This window comes from Mobula birostris, chromosome 12, assembly GCF_030028105.1.
Source record: "Mobula birostris isolate sMobBir1 chromosome 12, sMobBir1.hap1, whole genome shotgun sequence".
Lineage (NCBI taxonomy): Eukaryota > Metazoa > Chordata > Chondrichthyes > Myliobatiformes > Myliobatidae > Mobula > Mobula birostris.
In genome coordinates, this window is record NC_092381.1 from 40,476,424 (window position 1) to 40,497,558 (window position 21,135).

The 21,135-nt window shown below is 39.8% G+C and overlaps 1 protein-coding gene across 2 annotated transcripts in view; it reads left to right on the forward strand.

The window, feature by feature from the left end:
- Window positions 1-21,135, forward strand: part of LOC140206310 (ERI1 exoribonuclease 3-like) — a 359,410-nt gene that overhangs the window by 170,949 nt on the left and 167,326 nt on the right. For both annotated transcript variants that reach the window (XM_072274643.1, XM_072274644.1), the window contains exon 7: window positions 17,844-17,943. In XM_072274643.1, coding sequence (XP_072130744.1) covers window positions 17,844-17,943 — 100 coding nt within the window. The remainder of the gene's footprint in view (window positions 1-17,843; window positions 17,944-21,135) is intronic.

Here is a 21,135-nt window from a genome sequence, read left to right on the forward strand (position 1 = left end):
GTGAATGCACATCCAATCTGTCATTAAGTTAAATCTATATTCAACTACTAAACAGAACCAGTGTCCCATATTTATCCCATTAGATGATTTTTTCTAACTTGTTTTAGAATTCAGCCAGTTCAGAAGTAGTCCTGAACTGAGACCAGGTAAATCCTTGCTACACACTTTTCCGTTCACCAAATGGATTTTTAGAGAACAAGAAATCATTTCCCACATATGCTGTGGAATAAGCCCTGCCTGTTTACATTTTGAATCCCTATTATTATACCTGTGTAGTTTATCATTACAAACCATTATCACGGCTGATTGGCTGCTTTGTTAGCACCACCAATTCCTTTGCCCTCTGCTCCTTGAAGATTAGCTTTATAAACCATTGGTGTAAAAGAGAAAAGGTGACCATCTCTTCATAGGTGAGCAACATGATTTGTTGAGATGGGATAAAAGTATGAATTGTTCTTCTTATAATGTTATGCTTATCTCCACATAATTTTAGAATACTTAACAATAAGCTAATTCTCATGATCTTCTCATCACAGCACATTGTGATCATTGGTCACCAGTGTTTAAAGATTGCAGTTAGTATGGTATTAAGAGGTTAACTGTGGATTGCCAAAGCTTTGGGGGAGAATTCTATTGCTGGATGCTCTTTAAAAATTCTGCTTAAACTCTTTAACACTAAGTGCACAGTCTTATGCATAGTTGGTGCCCAAATGCTGGAATTATTTTCACAGAGAGTTCTTAAAAATCCAACATTTAAACCATGACTTTTGCAACAGGCCAAGGGTCCCCTGAAATATTTCCTTCATAATGGTGGCTTACATGTAACTTAGATGCTTTTGTAGCAGATTGCTGTGTATGTTAAAGTGAACCACCCAACATTAAGAGAAAGTTGATTGATTGACTTGACGAGGGTGTTCTGTGAGACTGTTGATTTTAGTGAACAGTTTCTGACCCAAGAAATCATATCAAGAATTGCACCCTTAATCTTAAGGCTACTTTGTGATGGGCAGTATTTGCCTAAAATTTGGATCAATCGCCACCCATTTTTATGCTCATATCATGCAAAACTGGTTTAAACCAGTGCGTCATGGTAACAGTCATTTCCTGGTCAAATTGCACTCATAACAAAATTGGACAGAGCTCTTCCATGTATGTATAATTCATATTTGCATGCTTATTGACGTTGTTCACTCCATGTTCATTTTCTTCCTTACCGATGAAAATTGGAGTTTAAACCTGAAGCTTTCTCATCTCATTTAGGAGCGCATCATGCTACTTTCTTGCCTTTATCATAATTTAATGGACACTGTTGACATCAGGAGACACAACTGAGCAGGTTAAAAGCTTGCTGAGTTGCTTGGTCAACTTTCAAGACTAGCTTTTGTGCTAAAGCTAACAGCAGATGCTTTCTCCAGTACTTTGATGCTGACTCATTTAATGGATGCCTCAAGGATGATCTTTTTTTCAGCAACCTTTCAAGGTGAGCCATGGATGGGTTTGTGGCAAACAATAGCTACACCTGTGTCACCTACCTCAGCACAATAAAGCATATGATTTGACCTAAATGAGGATGTATTTCAAAGGTAATGATGTGCTCAGATTTTTTATAGCAGCAAAACATCAAATAATAACAGAATTGAAAATCATTACATTTGGGTCTGAAATTTAACAGCCTTTCTGACTTCATTACTTTGTGTGTGGGACATGCAGTCCTATCAGTATAGATAGATAGCGACTTTATTGATCCCAAAGGAACTTATAGTGTCACAGTAGCATTACAAGTGCACAGATTTACAAATATTAGAAGAGAAGTAAGAAACGAGTAAAATAAGTTACCTTAAAAATAAGATGTGCAAGATTTTCAAGTCAAAGGTTACAAGATCACTTCCCTGGCTATAGGTTGACTCATTATATAGCCTGTTGGCCAAAGATAAGAATGACCTCATATAGCGCTCTTTGGAGCAGCACAGTTGTCTTAGTCTATTACTGAAAGTGCTCCACTGTTCAGCCAAGGTGGCATGCAGGTGTTGAGAAACATCGCCAGAATTGCCAGGATTTTCTGGAGGGTCCTTTGTTCTTACAATCTCCTGTTCAGTTCAATTCCTATAACAGAGCCAGCCTTTCTAATTAGTTTATTAAGCCTGTTGGCATAGCCTGTTCTATCACAGTGTCTCCTTTTGTAGCCTCCAGAAAAGTGCACCTTATGCCTTTGACCTAGGAAAAGCTCTTGTCCTACATGTGCCAGTTTCATGACTGCAAAAGGAGCTATCTGGAAGGGGTATCTGTGGGTTATGTATGGGCATGTCACCTCTAAAGGGAATATGGTAAGAAATGGCTTGGTTTCTTCATAAGGGAGGACATCAATTTCCTGATGCTGCATACCAGATGATATCTCAGGAGACTAGGAATGCAACAGTGTTGGCACCCAGACTGGCCATATTATTTCAACCTCCAGACCTGGAATGGAGCCAGCTCCCACTCTGAATTAAAGATATCTGTTCACTGCAGTCTTCAAAGTTCTTTGAGTCATTTTTCTATGTGATCTGAGCAATATTCTTCTCAGAAGATAGACTAAGTAGAGATTGAATGAGTTTGTAGTTAGGGAGTGTTTGGTATGTCACAGCGCCTGCAGTACAGGGATGAGTTCTTTAATCCCAAATCTCCACTCTAAAGGAGAGTTGTCTGCTTATGAACGGCATCCCCCGTTTGTTGAGAACATTATGATGCTCCCTTAAGGCATATTGCTATTCCTTCCAGCTCTGTATGAAAAGATCAGATCTCTATCTGGATTAGGGTTAGGCTGCACATAAACAGCATGATTTTGCATAACCACTGGCTGGCTGTACAGCAGCTGTAATCTGAATCAGTGGATACTGAACAATTGGGTCATTGCTGATCCTCAGAAATGAATTATATGTGACCCCCTGAGTTTAATCTGATCCACTTAAAACTGGTGCTTCTTTTTAATCACCTCAAGAAATCACTGAAGTCCCATAGAGTATATAAAGAGTCACAGAGAACTTCTTCCAATGTTCTAGCCAACATTTTTTTAACTTAACCAACATCATTAAAACATATTAATTGAATACGTTATGAGCAGTTTGTGGTACCTTTCTGTGTACAAATTCACTTGTGTGCTTCCAATACTACATAGAGGACAATGGTTTATAGAAGTATCAAATTTTACAGTAAAAACACATTGCACATCCTGAGCTTTTGAAGAATAGGTCCAACCAACACTACCAAAACAAATTGTGAAAAGAAGCAAAAGAGAAAATAACTGGAAATAAAATCAGCCTGTGAGACAATTCCAGCAGAACTCATTTTTCCTATTAAGCCATCTGACATCGCTCAGTTTATTTTCATTAAACTGTAGCCCTGTCGTTTATCCTTCATGTCCAACCTATTTATTGTCAGATCTTTTTAATAAGTTTTGAACAATCTTGTACATTGTTCTCTTCTGACCACCTGAGGCACATCAAAAGCCATGAGTAGGTGCATTTATGGGGAGACTTTCTCCAACTTTAATTGTAGTCATTATTTAAGAATTATCACAAATTGTTAAGCACTTTGAAAGTGCTGGGCTCTTAATGGCATATGCAAATTACATTACAGCTGATCGAAAGTAATATTTTGTAGTCTAATTTACTCCACAGATTTTGAGTACTGTATTATTGTAATGTACAGTACGTCTATTTGTCTTTTGACATGGTTCAGCTTTCTGTGACTTTAGCCAGATGGATAAAAATAATTACTAGCTCTATGACTTGTGGAAGCATTTTCTTTTCAAATGAACAATATATTCGGATGATTTTGTTCTGTGAAAAGCAAATGAATTATTACAGATTACTTGTAGGATATTTTTAGTTTCTGTCTTAAGTGGATGTTGTTGGGATGACTGTGAAAAATCTCTGAGCATCAGTGTTGGAATTATACTCAGCTGTTCCTTAAAACAAAAATACTGATTTATTTTGAGTACATAATAGCAGATTGTGAATTGTGATGGCTAGTGCAACTCTCAGACTATGTAGATGGATAGTGAGAAATCTCATTCATAGGAGATTTGGTGTGTTCTTGCTAATACACCTGCCTAATTAAGATGTTGCTCTATCTTTCCATCACACAAGCTACACATCCTTTAGCCCAGCATCTTCTTTGAATTCTGTTTAAAATTTTGATATTGTAATTTCAGAAAACTTTTCAGAAATATATATGCCTCCCCCCGCTAATAACGCTCAAAACCTGTTTTGTATCTTTGTCAGTCAAAGCATTCTGTTTTCTCATGATAATAACATATTACAATTAATTTGCATGCAAATTACTTTAATTTGAAAATAGACTTTACCCAATAAACTGTAGGCTTTAATGTTATGAAGCCATAAAGGGTTTAATTGTTACATTGCGAAGGTTTAATGATTTTTAATTGGATTTAATTAACACATGTAAATATAAATGGTCACAGCATAGATACTTTTGCCCTTATAGAACTTGCGTCATTTTTTTATTTACCAGATTTTTCAGGTGATTTTATTGATTTGAGATTAAAGAACATCAATAAGTGTGCAAAGTGTTCTGTGTTTGACAATTGATTATGTGGGATAATTTTAATATGGCTTCTGCTCCATTGATTCTGGAAAGCGGGGCAATAGGAGAATTGAGTTTTTTTTCAAAACCGTCTTACTCATTAATGACGACATCAAACCACTCAACTTCTGAGGAGCTGAATGAATGGTCAGCATTGCTGTCTTATTTCAGTTTGTGCCACAAGTACAAGGGGTGTTGACTGTTTAGATCACAGGCACTGATGTTTAGCGCAGTGTGCATTTCAAATATGCAGGATATATTATTAGTTAGCTCCAGGTTATTGAGCAACACATTCATCCTGCCCTGCCATTTTGTCATCTGCCTCACCATACCCTTTCAATGATCACCAGAAACCCCTCCCCCCCAACCTTGCTCCCTCCATTCAACTCAATTGTAAGAGGTTATGGGATCATTTACTTCAGTCACGGAAGCAGAATGTTTGCCTTTAGGACTGGCTGACTTCCTGCCTGAATTTTGGAATGCCCTTTCTGTACTAGTAACTTTGTGCTCTGGTCTTGCTGGCAATGAAGCCCTGCCACCGATTATTGTTTAAGCTTTTTTTAGTCAGTGTTGATGGATCAAAAAAAATCACAATACCTATTACTCAGCCCATTAATGGAATACATAACTCTTCTTGTTTCATTTCATTAATTTTGTTAAATTTTTGACAGGAGATTACCAGAACCTTTAACTAGAGCTTGACGGGTGTGTTTTAGTGTTGCTTTATTAATGAATTATTTTTTAAGAGAACACACCCCTAATTGTTCAGTTCAGAGGTATTTTTTCAGTTAAACAAATAGACTGGCCTTCACTTCCTGTGTATAAGTTAGTGCTGAGAATAATATCTGAACACTTAAAGTCATCTATTGCAACCAGTGTTTTCTTTTACTCAAGTTACTCCAGTTATAGCTATTATATATTAACAAATAATTATGGTTACATTGTAATTAGTGCACAATATCTGCCTCTTGAAATCTGAATTCTTAAAGCTAAATGCATAGTTGATATGGCAAAGTATGTAGTGAATATATAGTTCTATTGATTTTAAAAAGAAATAAGAAAAAAACATTCTCCAGTAGGTCTTTGGGTGTGATTTTTAGATCATAATTTGTAAATTTGAGAAATTCCAATCCTGTCAATTACTTACATTGTTACTTTACTACACTTTGAGGCTTCTTTCACCAGAGCTGAAGATTATTGGACATTAATAAAACTGAAATAAGTTCCTCATAAAATGCTTTTATTTGAAAAATATCTATTTTTGTATTTGCATTTAAGTGGGAATTGATCCATGTGTTTATTATGATTGCTGTGATAATAACAATCCTTTTCTGATGCTTATTACTATCAGGTATCAATTTAGGAGGGTCCAAAGCATCCAGCAGCAGTGATGGCTTTGAGTTGGTTCAGTAGATAATCAAATTCATGAATAAGTAGCAACCCAGAAAGCAAATGGAACATTTTATTGTTTTCAGTTATTTTAGTTAACTTTTTACTTTCTGCAGAATGCTAAGTTAGAAATATATATGATTGCAGAGGTGGAATATCACTAAAATATAAGAAATTAAGGAGCTTATGAAAACAAAATATTTTAAATTTTTGTATGAGGGTATTAGAATGTGTCTACAAGATGAGGCTGTTAGAGCCTGTTAGTTCGCCAACCAATGCTTTTCATGGATCAAAACACAAGATTTAATGTTCCTTTTCAGCAAATCTAGTTCTTAACTAGCTTAAATTTATTTCAATTTATTTACTTGCAAGAAAGCTGAAATCACCTCGTCTATGGGGAAGAATTGAATCACAATCAGCTTCCTCAGGATTTGTGTGTTAAACAATGCATGCATGGGAATTCTGAAGTTGCAGGCGGTTTCCTGAAGTAATGACAGCTGTCATTACTACTGCCAAATCCAAGCCATTATTTTGGTTAATGACACGTATAAATAAATAACAAAAGTGCCTATTTATCTTACTGTCGTGCATTAGTTGCAGCAGGAACTGAAAAGAGTTCCTAACAATGCAGGTTTTCTTCCTACATTTCCAAAGGTTACCTTTCCCACATCACAATAAAGTGTGCATGGCAATTCTGAAACATGTGCTTTATACGACCATGATGTGATTGATTCATTTGAAGGTGGTTAATCAGAATACACTGGTGGAAACAGAATCATCTCATTTATCAGGCTATCTCCATTAAACAAAGCTAATCTGCACTGATTTAAATACTTCAGGAATCAATTGGTGTCTAAGAAAATCTTGCCCATAAAGAAATATCTCCATCAGTTACAGTCCCCTCTGTATTAACAGGCATCAATTACTGAATGCTACAACTGTAAGATCAAACAAAAGCTGAGGTATAGTATTAAGAATTTAGAATGTTTTAAAAATCATCATCATTTTCCCTGAATCCTAGCACAATAAAGAACTAGATGTTGATGCACCTCCAACCCCACTCCCCCCACCCGTCTTGATTTATATTCTCAAACCCTGTGGCTACCTGCTGCTCCGAATGCAGTAGGACATGTTGCTGACATTTATACTGGAGTACTAGTAGTCATATTCACAGAGATGCCTGGAGCTAACATGTTCTCTGACCATTGAGCAAAATGACAAGATGCCTATCTGACTGCTTATAACCATGATTCTTTGCCAGAACTTTAGCCCTGAAGTGATCAGATGACTGCAACAGTTTTGCCTCTTAAAAAAATTAAATGCACTCATTTCAGTTAAAAGCATGAAAATTACACCCTTGATGTATCTGTGCAGCTGCTGTCAAAGTCGAACCTTATCAAATTGAAGAATCGTATGAAATTTGGCCTGTTTAAAGGTTTATATTATTTGCAAGGTAGTTGATTCCTTTGTAACGTTCAATGAAATACAACTTGATGTCACTGCAATCCGTATTAAGCGCTAGAACAGGATTTCGGTTCACGATGCCTACAAATAATAGATAACATCACGCTGAAAATGAAATAAAAATCGTCATCAGTAAGAAAAGAACTCGAAAGTGGGCTTTTCTGATCACAGCCTGATACATTTTCAAGTTCAGTTGATGTTTGTAAATCTGAGAGTTATGACATAATTTGCAGCTATTGCTGTTAGTACTTTGCAGTTCATTTCAATCCCATTTATTTTACCCCCATTACTGAATAATATGCTTTATCCTTTGATAAGCGTTCCTGCTAAATGAGGAAGGAGATGGGAAAGGGTATACTCAAAGAAATTATACCAAGAAACACTTGGTTTCAAGGTTTACCATTTCTGGAGTATTTCTCGAGCCAGGTGTGAACTACTTGTGAAAGAGCCACAGAGGAATGCTTACCATAATTAGTAGCACCAATTAGCTCTTTTGACCAATTAATTCTTCAGTATAATGCATGGAATTCCAAGGAATTTACTTGATATTGTCAAGTGGATGTAGAAAGACAGAAGTGATCATCAGTCGTTTGAGAACTGGACACACTCATCTTAATTATATGTTACACAAAATAGGGAAACATCCAACTGGGTTGTGTGAGTACTGTAATCAACCAGAAACAGTTGAACATGTATTGATAAAATGTAAGAAGTATCAAAAGGAAAGAGTGAAGATGATAGGAACATTTAAGATAAACAAAAAAACTGATGTGGGTATAGAAGACATTTTAAGTGAGAATTCAAGAGAAATACAGATCCATATCATGAAGTATCTGAAAGACTCAGGTTTATCATATTGAATATAGGGAATGCAATTCTTTTCCCTTCTCCTGTTTATCCAACGATCCACACTCCAGTCTAGCAGGTGGCGGTAATGCACCTATAACCTATCCCTCAACATCAACAAGACGAAGGAATTGGTTGTTGACTTCAGAAGGAGTAGCGGACCGCACGACCCTATTTACATCGGTGGTGCGCAAGTGGAGCAGGTCAAAAGCTTTTAAGTTCCTCGGGGGTCAATATCACAAATGACGTGACTTGGTCTAACCAAGCAGAGTCCACTGCCAAGAAGGCCCACCAGTGCCTTTACTTCCTGAGAAAGCTGAAGAAATTTGGCTTGTCTCCTAAATCCCTCACTAATTTTTATAGATGCACCGTAGAAAGCATTCTTCTGGGGTGCATCACAACCTGGTATGGAAGTTATCCTGTCCAAGATCGGAAGAAGCTGCAGAAGATCGTGAATGCAGCCCAGCACATCACACAAGCCAATCTTCTGTCTTTGGACTCACTTTACACTGCACGCTGTTTGAGCAGTGCTGCCAGGATTATCAAGGACACGACCCACCCAGCCAACACACTTTTCCACACCCTATACCGCTCTGTTTTACCTCCTCCCCAAGATCCACAAGCCTGACTGTCCCGGTAGACCCATAGTTTCTGCCTGCTCCTGTCCCACTGAACTTGTATCTGCCTACCTGGACTCCATTTTGTCACCCATAGTTCAGTCCCTCCCCACCTACATCCGGGATACATCCCATGCCCTCCACCTCTTCAATAACTTCCAGTTCCCCAGTCCCAACCGCTTCATTTTCACTATGGATGTCCAATCCTTATACACCTCCATTCCCCATCAAGAAGACCTCAAAACCCTCCGCTACTTTCTGGACTATAGACCTCACCAGTTCCCCACCACCACTACCCTCCTCCGGTTGGCAGAACTGGTACTCACACTTAATAACTTCTTTTTTGGCTCTTCCCACTTTCTTAAGACTAAGGGTGTAGCTATGGGAACTCGCATGGGCCCCAACTATGCCTGCCTCTTCCTTGGTTATGTGGAACGGTCTGTGCTCTGAACCTATTCTGGTACTGCTCCCCAACTTTTCCTTTGGTACATTGAAGACTACATTGGTTCTGCTTCCTGCACCCATGCTGAGCTTGTCAATTTCATCGACTTTACTTCAGACTTCCACACAGCCCTCAAATTCACTTGGTCTATCTCGGACACTTCTCTCCCCTTTCTCGATCTCTCGGTCTCCATCTCTGGAGACAGACTGTCCACTGACATCTTCTACAAGCCTACTGACTCTCATAACTACCTTGACTATACATCTTCCCACCCTGCCACATGCAAAAATGCCATTCCCTATTCCCAGTTCCTCCGTCTCCGCCGCATCTGCTCCCAGGATGAGGCTTTCCGTTCCAGGACATCTCAAATGTCCTCTTTCTTTAAGGATCGTGGTTTCCCTTCTGCCGTCATCAATGATGCCCTCACCCGCATCTCCTCCATTTCCCGCACTTCGGCTCTCACCCCATCCTCCCACCTCCACAACAGGGACAGAGTTTCCCTTGTCCTCACCTACCACCCCATTAGCCTCCGGATCCAACACATTATCCTTCGCAACTTCTGCCACCTTCAACAGGACCCCACCACTAAGCACATCTTTCCCTCTCCACTGCTGTCCGCTTTCCACAGGGATTGGTCCCTCCACGACTCCCTGATCCACACATCCCTCCCCACAGATCTCCCACCCGGCACTTATTCCTGTAAACGTAAGTGCTACAGCTGTCCCTACCCCTCCTCTCTTGCCACTATTCAGGGCCCAAACAGTCCCTCCAGGTGAGGCAACACTTCACTTGTGAGTCTTTTGGGGTCATCTATTGCATCCGGTGCTCATAGCGCGGCCTCTTCTACATCTGTGAAACCCGACGCAGATTGGGGGAGCACTTCGTTGAGCACCTCTGCTCCGTACCTCCGCTCCGTCTGCCACAACAGACAGGATCTCCCAGTAGCCACTCACTTCAACTCTGCTTCCCATTCCCATTCGGATATGTCCATACATGGCCTCCTTTACTGCCATGATGAGGCTAAACTCAGGTTGGAGGAGCAACACCTCATATACCATCTAGGTAGTCTCCAGCCCCTTGGTATGAACATAGAACTCTTCAACTTCTGGTGGTTCCCTCCCCCTCCCTTTCCCCTACCTCTATTTCATTCTGCCCCCTCCCCCAGCTGCCTATCACCTCCCTCATGGTTCCGCCTCCTTCTACCACCCATTGTGTTTTCCCTTATTCCTTCTTCACCTTTCTTGCCTATCACCTCCCTGCTTCCCCTCCCCCACCCCTTTATCTTTCCCCTTACTGGTTTTTCACCTGGAACCTGCCAGCCTTCTCCTTCCCACCAATCCCCACCTACTTTATAGGGCCTCTGCACCTTCCCTCTTCAGTCTTGACGAAGGGTTCCGGCCCGAAACGTTGACTGATCGTTTCCACGGATGATGCCGGACCTGCTGAGTTCCTCCAGCATGTTGTGAGTGACACTTTTCGTCTCTCTTCCCTCCGGGAGAAGGCTCAGGAGCTTGAAGACTCGTACAGCCAGATTTGGGAACAGCTTCTTTCTAACTGTGATAAGACTGCTGAACGGATCCTGACCCAGATCTGGGCCATACCCTCCAAATATCCGGACCTGCCTCTCGGTTTTTTTGGAATACCTTACTTTCCCTTTTCTATTTTCTATTTATGATTTATAATTAAAACTTTTAATATTTACTATTGATTTATACTCCAGGGAGCGCGAAGCGCAGAATCAAATATCGCTGTGATGATTGTACATTCTAGTATCAATTGTTTGGCGACAATAAAGTATAAAGTAAAAGCTGGTTTGCCCATGGCCATAAAACAACAAAAGAAGAAGAAGAATTTACTTGATTGGTGCTTCTGTCACAGCTCTCAATATGTACCTCTTCTAACACTACCAGATCTGCAATCTGCCAAGTACATGAAAATAACCTGCTCAGGTCTCCATTTAAAAATTCTTTCTGTTTCAGCAAGTTCCTGGGTGTCAACATCTCAAAAGAATCTATTCTGCACCCAACATATTAATGTAATCATATAAATTGTCCATTCAGAAAGGGGAAGAAGCCGATTTTGAATCATTGTTGTGTGGGTCTTTTGGCTCCTGTACCTCCTCCCTGATGGTAGTAATGAGAAGAGGGCATGGCCTGGAAGGTGAGGGTCCTGAGTGATGTGATTCTGCCTTCTTGAGGCACTGCAATGGTGGGGAGGATTGTACCTGTGATGGAGTTGCCAGATTTTACAATCTATAGCTCTTGTATTCCCAAACATTGAAGCCTCTATACCAAGCTCCATACCAAGGCTCAGGAACAGAAAAGGCTGCGGAAGAATAGGGTGGACCCAGTCTAGTCCATCACAGGCAAAGCCTTTCCCCACCATTTTTTAAAAAAGCAGCATCCATCATCAGCTCCAGACAGTCCTTTCAGGTGAGGCAACACTTCACCTGTGAGTCAGCTGGTGTGATATTCTGCGTCCGGTGCTCCCGGTGCGGCCTTCTATATATTGGTGAGACCCGACGCAGACTGGGAGACCTTTTCGCTGAACACCTACACCCTGTCCGCCAGAGTAAGCAGGGTCTCCCACTGGTCACACATTTTAATTCCACATCCCATTCCCATTCCCATTCTGATATGTCTATCCATGGCCTCCTCTATTGTCAAGATGAAGCCACACTCAGGTTGGAGGAACAACACCTTATATTCCATCTGGGTAGCCTCCAACTTGATGACATGAACATCAACTTCTCTAACTTCCGTTAATGCCCCTCCTCCCATTCTTACCCCATCCCTTATTTATCTATTTATTTATTTATTTATTTATTTGTATGTTTATTATTTTTTTCCTTTTTTTCTCTCCCTCTGTCCCTCTCACAATAACTCCTTGCCTGCTCTCCATCTTCCTCTGGTGCTCCCCACCCCCCCCCCGCTTTTCTTTCTCCCTAGGCCTCCTGTCCCATGATCCTCTCCCTTCTCCAGCCTTGTATCCCTTTTGCCAATCAACTGTTCAGCTCTTAGCTTCATCCCTCCCCCTCCTGTCTTCTCCTATCATTTTGGATCTCCCCCTCCCCCTTCCACTTTCAAAACTCTTACTATCTCTTCTTTCAGTTAGTCCTGATGAAGGGTCTCGGCCTGAAACGTCAACTGTGCTTCTTCCTATGGATGCTGTCTGGCCTGCTGCGTTCCACTAGTATTTTGCATGTGTTGCTTGAATTTCCAGCATCTGCAGATTTCCTTGTGTTTGCATCCATCATCAAAGCTTGCCCCCATCTAGGCCATGCCCTCTTTTCACTACTGTAATTGGGCAGGAGATACAGATCCTTAGGTCTTACACCACCAGTTTCAGGACCAGTTATCTGGCTTCTGAACTGGCATGGATAATTTTGATCACCGCTACTCTAAAGTGATACTATGGCCTACAGACACACTTTCAATGACTCTACAACTCATGTTTTCAGTATTTTTTACAGTTTTGTATTTTTTGCGCCTTGGTTGTTTGTCAGTCTTTGTTAATATATAGTTTTTGTAATTTTTATTGTTTTTTTTTCCTATAAATTCCTGTAAGAAAATGAATCTCAAGGTGGTATATGGTTATATTTATGAAATTTGATAACAAATTTATTTTGGACTTTGAACCTGTGATGCAACCAGTCCCAATGCTCTCCACCATACATTTATAGAAATTTGCAAGGCTTTGGTGACATACCAGATTTCTTCAAATTCATACGAAAGTGGAGCCGCCAGCGTGCTTGTGTTGGTACGAGTGCTGTGAAGGTTGATTGGAAATTCAGTCCTGGGATAGTGAGTTTGTCCTTTGAGACGGGATTAACTAGACGGGCATATCCTGTTCTGGAGGAATGCGAGGTGATCTCATAGAAGCCTACAAAATAATATATGGATATGAGGATGTTACAGATTTTGAGATAAAAAGTCAGCTATGCTAGAACAGGCTTAAAGGGGTGATTGACCAACTCCTGTTTTTTTCTATATAATCACAACTACAACTTTTAGGAATGAAACCAAACAAGATTTTGCATTGGCAAACACTGAACCATCTTTCTAAAGAGAACTAATAGGATAGAAATGACTACCCAGTGGAGAATCTTGTAAAGCTGGCTTTGTGTTACCCACAGTTGTGAATATGACATGTTAATCCCTGTAGGAAATTGCTGCACCTAAAATGACTTAGATAACATATCAAATATGGTTTTGACAGCTTTGGTATAATATTGCTTGATTATATGTTAAGTTTTATCTAATATTGCTTTAATCATATATTAATCTTGTACTCGGACCCACATCCTATCTCTGCTCTCCCCATTCCACCCATTCCCAGAACAGCTGAATAACCAGAACTATAAGGAAGGACAGGCCGGTGAATATACAGGATAACTTGCTGCAAAATAGAAATATAGCAAAATCAGCAACAGATACTGATCTAAATGTACTGTACTTAAATGCATGCAGCATTAGAAATAAAGTGGATGACCTTGCTGCACAGCTGCAGGTTAAAAGATATGACATTGTGGCCATCACCGAGTCATGGCTAAATGATGGATGTGATTGGGAGCTGAATATCCAAGGATACACAGTGTATAGGAAAGATAGGAAGGTAGGTAAAGGGGGTGGCGTGGCCCTGATGGTAAGTAACGGTATCAAATCAATAGAAAGAAGGGACATAGGATCAGAAGAGGTAGAATCCTTATGGGTAGAATTAAGAAATGGCAAAGGTAAAAAGTTATATACAGGCCTCCAAACAGCAGCCGGGATGTGGACTACAATTTGCAGCTAGAAATAGAAAAAGCGTGTCAGAAGGAAAATATCAAGATAATTATGGGGGATTTTAATATGAAAGTGGAGTGGGAAAGTCAGGAAGGTAATGGATCTCAGGAGAGGGAGTTTGTAGAATGCCTACAGGATGGCTTTTTGAAGCAGCTTGTCCAGAAGCCCACCAGGGGACTGGCTGTTTTGGATTGGGTGCTGTGTAACGAACCTGAGGCGATTAGGGAGCTGGAGGTAAAGGAACCCCTTGGAAGTAGTGATCATAATATGATTGAGTTCAGTTTCAAATTTGAAGAGGAGAAGCTGGTATCAGGTATATCGATATTTCAGTGGAATAGGGGAAATTACAGTGGTATGAGAGAGGAACTGACCCAAGTCAATTGGAAAAATAAGCTAAATGGAGGGATGGCAGAGCAGAATTGGATGAAGTTCCTACAAGAAATAAGGAAAATGCAGGAAAAATATATTCCAAGAAAAAAGAAAATCATGAATGGAAAAATGGTACAAATGTAGCTAATGAGGGAGGTTAAGGCAAAAATAAAAGCAAAAGAAACGGCGTACAAGGAAGCAAAAATTAGTGGGAAAAATGAGGACTGGAAGACTTTTAAAAACTTACGGAAGGAAACTAAGAAAGTCATTAGGAAAGAAAAGATGAATTATGAAAGGAAGTTGGCGATTAACATAAGAAAGGATACTAAGAGTTTTTTTAAATATATGAAGAGTAAAAGAGTGACAAGGGTAGATACGGGACCGATTGAAAATGATGCTGGAGAAATTATAATGGATAACAAAGAGGTGGCAGAGGAACTGAATGAGTATTTTGCATCAGTCTTCACAGTGGAAGACATGAGAAATATACCTGATAGCCAGAGGTATCAGGGAATAGAATTAGGTATAGTCAAGATTACTAGAGATAAAGTGCTTGGGAAGCTAAGTGGACTAAGAATAGATAAGTCTCCCGGTCCGGATGAGGTGCACCCAAGGGTTCGGAAGGAGGTGGCTTTGGAGATTGTGGAAGCATTGGAAATGATCTTCCAGGAATCAATGGACTCTGGCATGGTTCCGGACGACTGGAAGGTCGCAAATGTAGTTCCGTTATTTAAGAAAGGAAGGAGGCAGCAAAAAGAAAATTACAGACCTATTAGTCTGACATCGGTAGTTGGAAAGATATTGGAGTCAATCCTCAAGGACGAGGTTATGAAATACCTCGAGGTGCATGACAAGATAGGCCGAAGCCAGCATGGTTTCATGAAGGGAAGATCCTGTCTCACCAACCTATTGGAATTTTTTGAGGTAATCTCGAATAAGATTGACAAGGGAGAGGCTGTGGATGTTGTGTATTTGGATTTTCAAAAGGCCTTCGATAAGGTACCGCATATGAGGCTGCTTAATAAGATGAGAGCCCATGGAATTATAGGAAAGATATTGAAATGGTTGGAGCATTGGCTGATAGACAGAAAGCAAAGGGTGGGAATAAAGGGATCTTATTCTGATTGGTTGCCGGTTACTAGTGGTGTTCCGCAGGGGTTGGTGTTGGGGCCGCTCTTTTTTACGATGTATATCGATGATTTGGATTATGGATTAAATGGTTTTGTGGCTAAGTTTGCGGATGACACCAAGATAGGTGGAGGAGCAGGAAATGTTGAAGAAACGGAAAGGTTGCAGAGAGACTTAGTCAGTTTAGGAGAGTGGGCAAAGAAATGGCAGATGAGTTACAACGTTGACAAATGTACGGTTGTACATTTCGGAAGAAGGAATAATCGGGCAGATTATTATTTAGATGGGGAGAAAATTCAAAAATCGGAAGTGCAAAGGGACTTTGGGGTCCTTGTGCAGGATACCCTAAAGGTTAACCACCAAGTTGGATCGGTGGTAAGGAAAGCGAATGCTATGTTGGCATTCATTTCAAGAGGAATAGTGTATAAGAGTAAGGAGGTGTTGATGAGGCTGTATGGGGCATTAGTGAGACCTCATTTGGAACACTGTGTGCAGTTTTGGGCCCCCTATCTTAGAAAGGATGTACTGATGTTGGAGAGAGTTCAAAGAAGATTTACAAGGATGATTCCTGGAATGCAGGGGCTAACATATGACGAGCGTTTGTCAGCTCTTGGATTGTATTCATTAGAGTATAGAAGAATGAGAGGGGATCTCATAGAAACATTTCAAATGTTGAAAGGGTTGGACAGAGTAGATGTGGAAAGGCTGTTTCCCTTGGTGGGTGAGTCCAGGACGAGAGGCCACAGTCCTAGAATTAGAGGGTACCCAGTTAAAACAGAGATGAGGAGAAATTTTTTTAGCCAGAGGGTTGTGGATTTGTGGAATTCGTTGCCACATACAGCTGTGGAGGCCCGATCATTGAGGGTGTTTAAGGAGGAGATTGACAGGTATCTAATTAGTCAGGGTATCAAGGGATATGGGGAAAAAGCCGGAAATTGGAACTAGATGGGTGAATAGTTTAGCTCATGGGGGAGCTGCAGAGCAGACTCGATGGGCCGAATGGCCTACTTCTGCTCCTTTGTCTTGTGATCTTGTGAAAACTTTTGGTTTCATCAATTAATTGCCTGCCGAGGACATCTTCGAGAGGCTATGCCTCAAGAAAACAACATCCATCAGATGATGTATATTCAGGAATGGAAAAGCCTACATAAAGTGATGGCCCAGTCCATCACAAGCAGAGCCCTCCAATCATAGATTACATGGAGCGCTGTCACAAAAAAGCTGCATCCATCATCAAAGACCCCTACCATCCAGGCCATGCCTTATTCTCACTACTACCATCAGGCAAGAGGTACAGAAGTCTTAAGTCTCCCACCATTAAGTTCAGGAACAGTATTACCTACAACCATCGGGCTCCTGAATTGGTGTGGATAACTTCATTTACCACTACTCTGAACTGGTTCTACAATTTTCTGAGGATTCTCTTCAGCTCATCTTCTCAGTATTATTTTTGTTTGCACAGTTTGCTTTCTATTGCATATTGGTAATTTTTCAGTCTTCATCTGTTTATGGTTTTTCATAAAATTCTATTGTATTTCTTTATTCCTGTAAATGCCTGCAAGATCATTCATCTCAAGGAGGTATATGTTAAATATATGTATTTTGATAATAAATTTAGTTTGAGCTTTGAACTTGGACCAACCATTAAGGTCCTTCGCTGCTGTATTCTTGTGATTGCCATTGAGGAGGAGGTGCAGGAGCCTGAAGGCCCATACTCAATGATTCAGTAAAAAGCTGAAGAGGGGCTTCTTCCCCTCTGCGATCAGATTTTGAAACAGTCCATGAATCCAGAAACACTGCTTCATTATGCAAACACGAGGAATTCTGCAGATGCTGGAAATTCAAGCAACACACATCAAGGTTGCTGGTGAACGCAGCAGGCCAGGCAGCATCTCTAGGAAGAGGTACAGTTGACGTTTTGGGCCGAGACCCTTCGTCAGGACTAAATTCTACAGAATTCACTGCTTCATTATTCCATTTTTATCCACTATTTATTTATTTTGTAATTTGTAGTAATTTTATGTCTTTGCACTGTACTGCTGCAAAAAAATTCAAATTTCATGTCATACACGACAATGATGATAAAACCTGATTCTGATTCTTGGAAGGGTATTGATTTGAGATGTTTCATCAGTATTTCTCTGTCTCGATAATGTCTGAACTAATGGGTGTTTTTTTTCACTTTTCCTTAACTCTACACATTTCCTTTGTCCTTTATAGGCATACAGCTTTGCTATGGGAAAATATCCAAAGAATGGACTGCCATTCATGATCAGTGGTTTGAATTTGCAACACATTGGAAAACTACATAGTGGAATTGGTGAGTAAATTAATCAGCATAATAGTGGGATAAAGTGGATGAAACCCCGTATGGGCATGGGGCATGTGTGTTACTGCCCATTATGCTGCTGGTGTTTAGGGCAGCAATGAAGATCCTCCATCTCTGGTGGTGTTCAGGGCTTCCTTCATCATAAGACATAGGAGCAAAGTTAGGCCATTTGGCCCATCAAGTCTGCTCTGCTCTGCCATTCAATCATGGCTGATCCTTTCCTTTCTCCTTAACCCCAGTTCCCGGCCTTCTCATGTCAGTAGTTTCCTCTTGATTTTCACTACTGTCAGTCTTTCATGTCCCGGGTAGGGACTCAGGAATACCATCGCACTCAGATATAGAAGGATTCCTCATTGCTGTTTCTGTAACAATTTTGTTTTACCAGTCAGGGTTGTTAACCCTAAACTGAACCCTGGAACCTGGAGGACCAGTGGACTACTCTTCATCTGGCCTCTACCCTTTGACCTTTTTGGCAAGGGTAACCCTACCAAGAGCCAAAGCATAGAGCCCTGGCTCCAGCCAACATAAGCTCTCTGGATCATGGAGGGCATGCTATATTATTTGTACTTTAAGCACAGTCTGGATATATAGGAAGTTGGTCTGAATCAAATTGACAAACTATAGTTCAGCCATTTATTTTTGTTCACCTATTGCTATAATACTTTAGCAAAATTAAGGTTTGATCTAAAAATTACTATTGATAATATTCAAAATTGATTATTGTAGCAGTGTGAGGGAAAAAAGTAACATGCTTTGAGAACTGAAGAATCAAAGGAGTGTCTTCTGCATGATCTTGGTTTTTTCTCTTTTCCTGCTTTCTGGTAAGAAACAATGGGTTAAAATTCACCTAGAGCAGGGATGCAATAGGAGCGAATCAGCTGCCTGTTATTTACTTTGCCTAATTTTCCTTTCACAACATTTAAAAGGTGTGATTGTCTTAGATTGTTAGTGCAGCTCCTTAGAGAGTTACATTCATATTTAAGGAGAGCACATATCAATTAGAGGTATCGTTTCTGTAGGGCTTATTTTTTGACACTCTTGCTCTGCAGCATTTTTACTATCAGGGTTTGCAACTAACAATCTCTGTAGTCTAGTAAAATTATTTTTTAAGAATGAGCAAACTTTATATAATTGCCCCTTCACAAAATGGCAATAAACATGCAGTCTTTACCTCTTGCCAGTTTCATTTTGGAAGTCCAATTAAATACTGAATTCTGTCTTCTGTTCCTCATGCAAATTCCGTCTGATTATTTTTCACTGATGCTGCACATTCCATGTCTTACGTTATGGGCTCATTATTGTAATTGAACGTGTGCCTGACCCAAGGTGATTGCAGATCACCAACATCTAGCACAAATTAAAAGGTTCTCAAATAAAATTCTTACATTCTTGCAACTTTCATTTAATTGATTTTAGAGGTGAAGTTCAGTTTAAATTAGTGTAGTTCATTCTCTGCTGCGTTTATAAAATATACACTAATGCTCACAAATACAGATGTTTTACTTTTAAGATCAAGAAAGATTTACAGTTTGTGTTATATCCATGACTCTTGTTAACATAGCATGTAATACAGCCTGAAAGGGTTTAATTTTCTCTTTCTTTAATTCTTTGCCTGGTTTTAACTGGCAAGGCTTTAAAAGTCTTCGCAATGATTGAAAAAAAGATTTTTTTCATCATACCTCAGGCTAAACATGACTCAGTACCAAGTATTAGGAGCTTATTCCTGGCACCCTCTGGCAGTTTCTAATTCAAATGCATCCATTATATACAGGCATTTGTGGTGGTTTATTAGAGTTTGAACAAACAAACTTCTACTAAGAACTCATTTGTGCAGAAAGTGATCACCATCAATCACAATCGCTATGTTAAACAAAAAAAAAACTGAATATGTCATTGTGGAAACCAGTAAGAAATCATTTTAAAGCAGCCTTATTATTGGAATATTGATCTGAAATTTATAATTAAATCAAATTATTACAGTTGTATCATTATCTGCTCCTTTTTAATCCCTGTAATTCTTACATCTTTCCAAAGCTTCTTCGAATCCATTGAGTTCCTATCACATCGATCTTCTTGTTCTAAGACTGAAAGTTAGGAATATAACTTTCTCAGCTTTTTAAAATATTTCCTGCTCACATTTGTTGAACGGTAATGTTCCTTTCCAAAAAAAAATAAACAAGTTGTGTCTGTTGGGAGCCCTTCTGTTGGGAACCCCATCAATTCTTGCAAAATGATATTGCTTCTATTTTAGTATCTGGTTTGTTACTTCAACTTCAGTTTTTGGCTCCCCTGCTGTTCACTCTATGCTCAGGTAATTTAGATCTGTCCTGGTACCATCTTGATGTTTTTGCACTTAATCCAGTCCAGTTCAGACATTTACCTACTGTGGCTGGTGTGCCACAATTCAGCCTCTACAGTATATTCTGTGATGTGCATTGTAGCATTGCATTTGAGTGGTGAAGAGGATGATGGCAGGTGCTTTGTCTTGAATGGTTTTGAACATCTCAAGCATTTTCAGTATTGTACTCCCCTAAGAAAGTAGAAAATAGTCCAACACATTCCTGACTTGCAACTGGCAGGTGGTAGAAAGGCTTTGGAAAATCTGAGTGTGTGTCAGTTAGCGCAGGATGATCAGCCTCTGACTATTCAAAGACATAAATTTCATGTGACTGGTCCAATTTAGCTTCTGACCAATGGTGACACCTAGCAGCCAGGGCCCAAGCAATATTAATGTCATTGAATGTCAAGTGTACATCATTTGAATCTCTTGTTCAAGTGCATTGTTTTACGTTGCTAGGTATGAATCAGGCATAAGGAAGCTAGAAGGGAATGCAGATTCAATGAGTGAGCAAAGGTCGGGCAGATAGAATATAATAGAGGAAAATGGGAAAATGTCTATTTTGGCAAGGAAAATAGAAAAGAAATGGAAGTAAAAATATGTTGTTAAAAAACCAAGAAATTGCAGATCTCTCAGGTGCATAGGATCTCATCGGTAAATCCTAGTGGATGATTTACTAAAGGCTAATATGCTGGTACAGCAAGTTTTTGGGAAAACTAATGTAGTTAATTGGTGGATTGGTGGTGAACTAAGTATATAAAAAGAGATATTTGGCTTCAGTTTTATGGGATGTTGAAACACATCAGGAATATTATCTCATTTTTTAAGGCAGGAAGTCAATATGA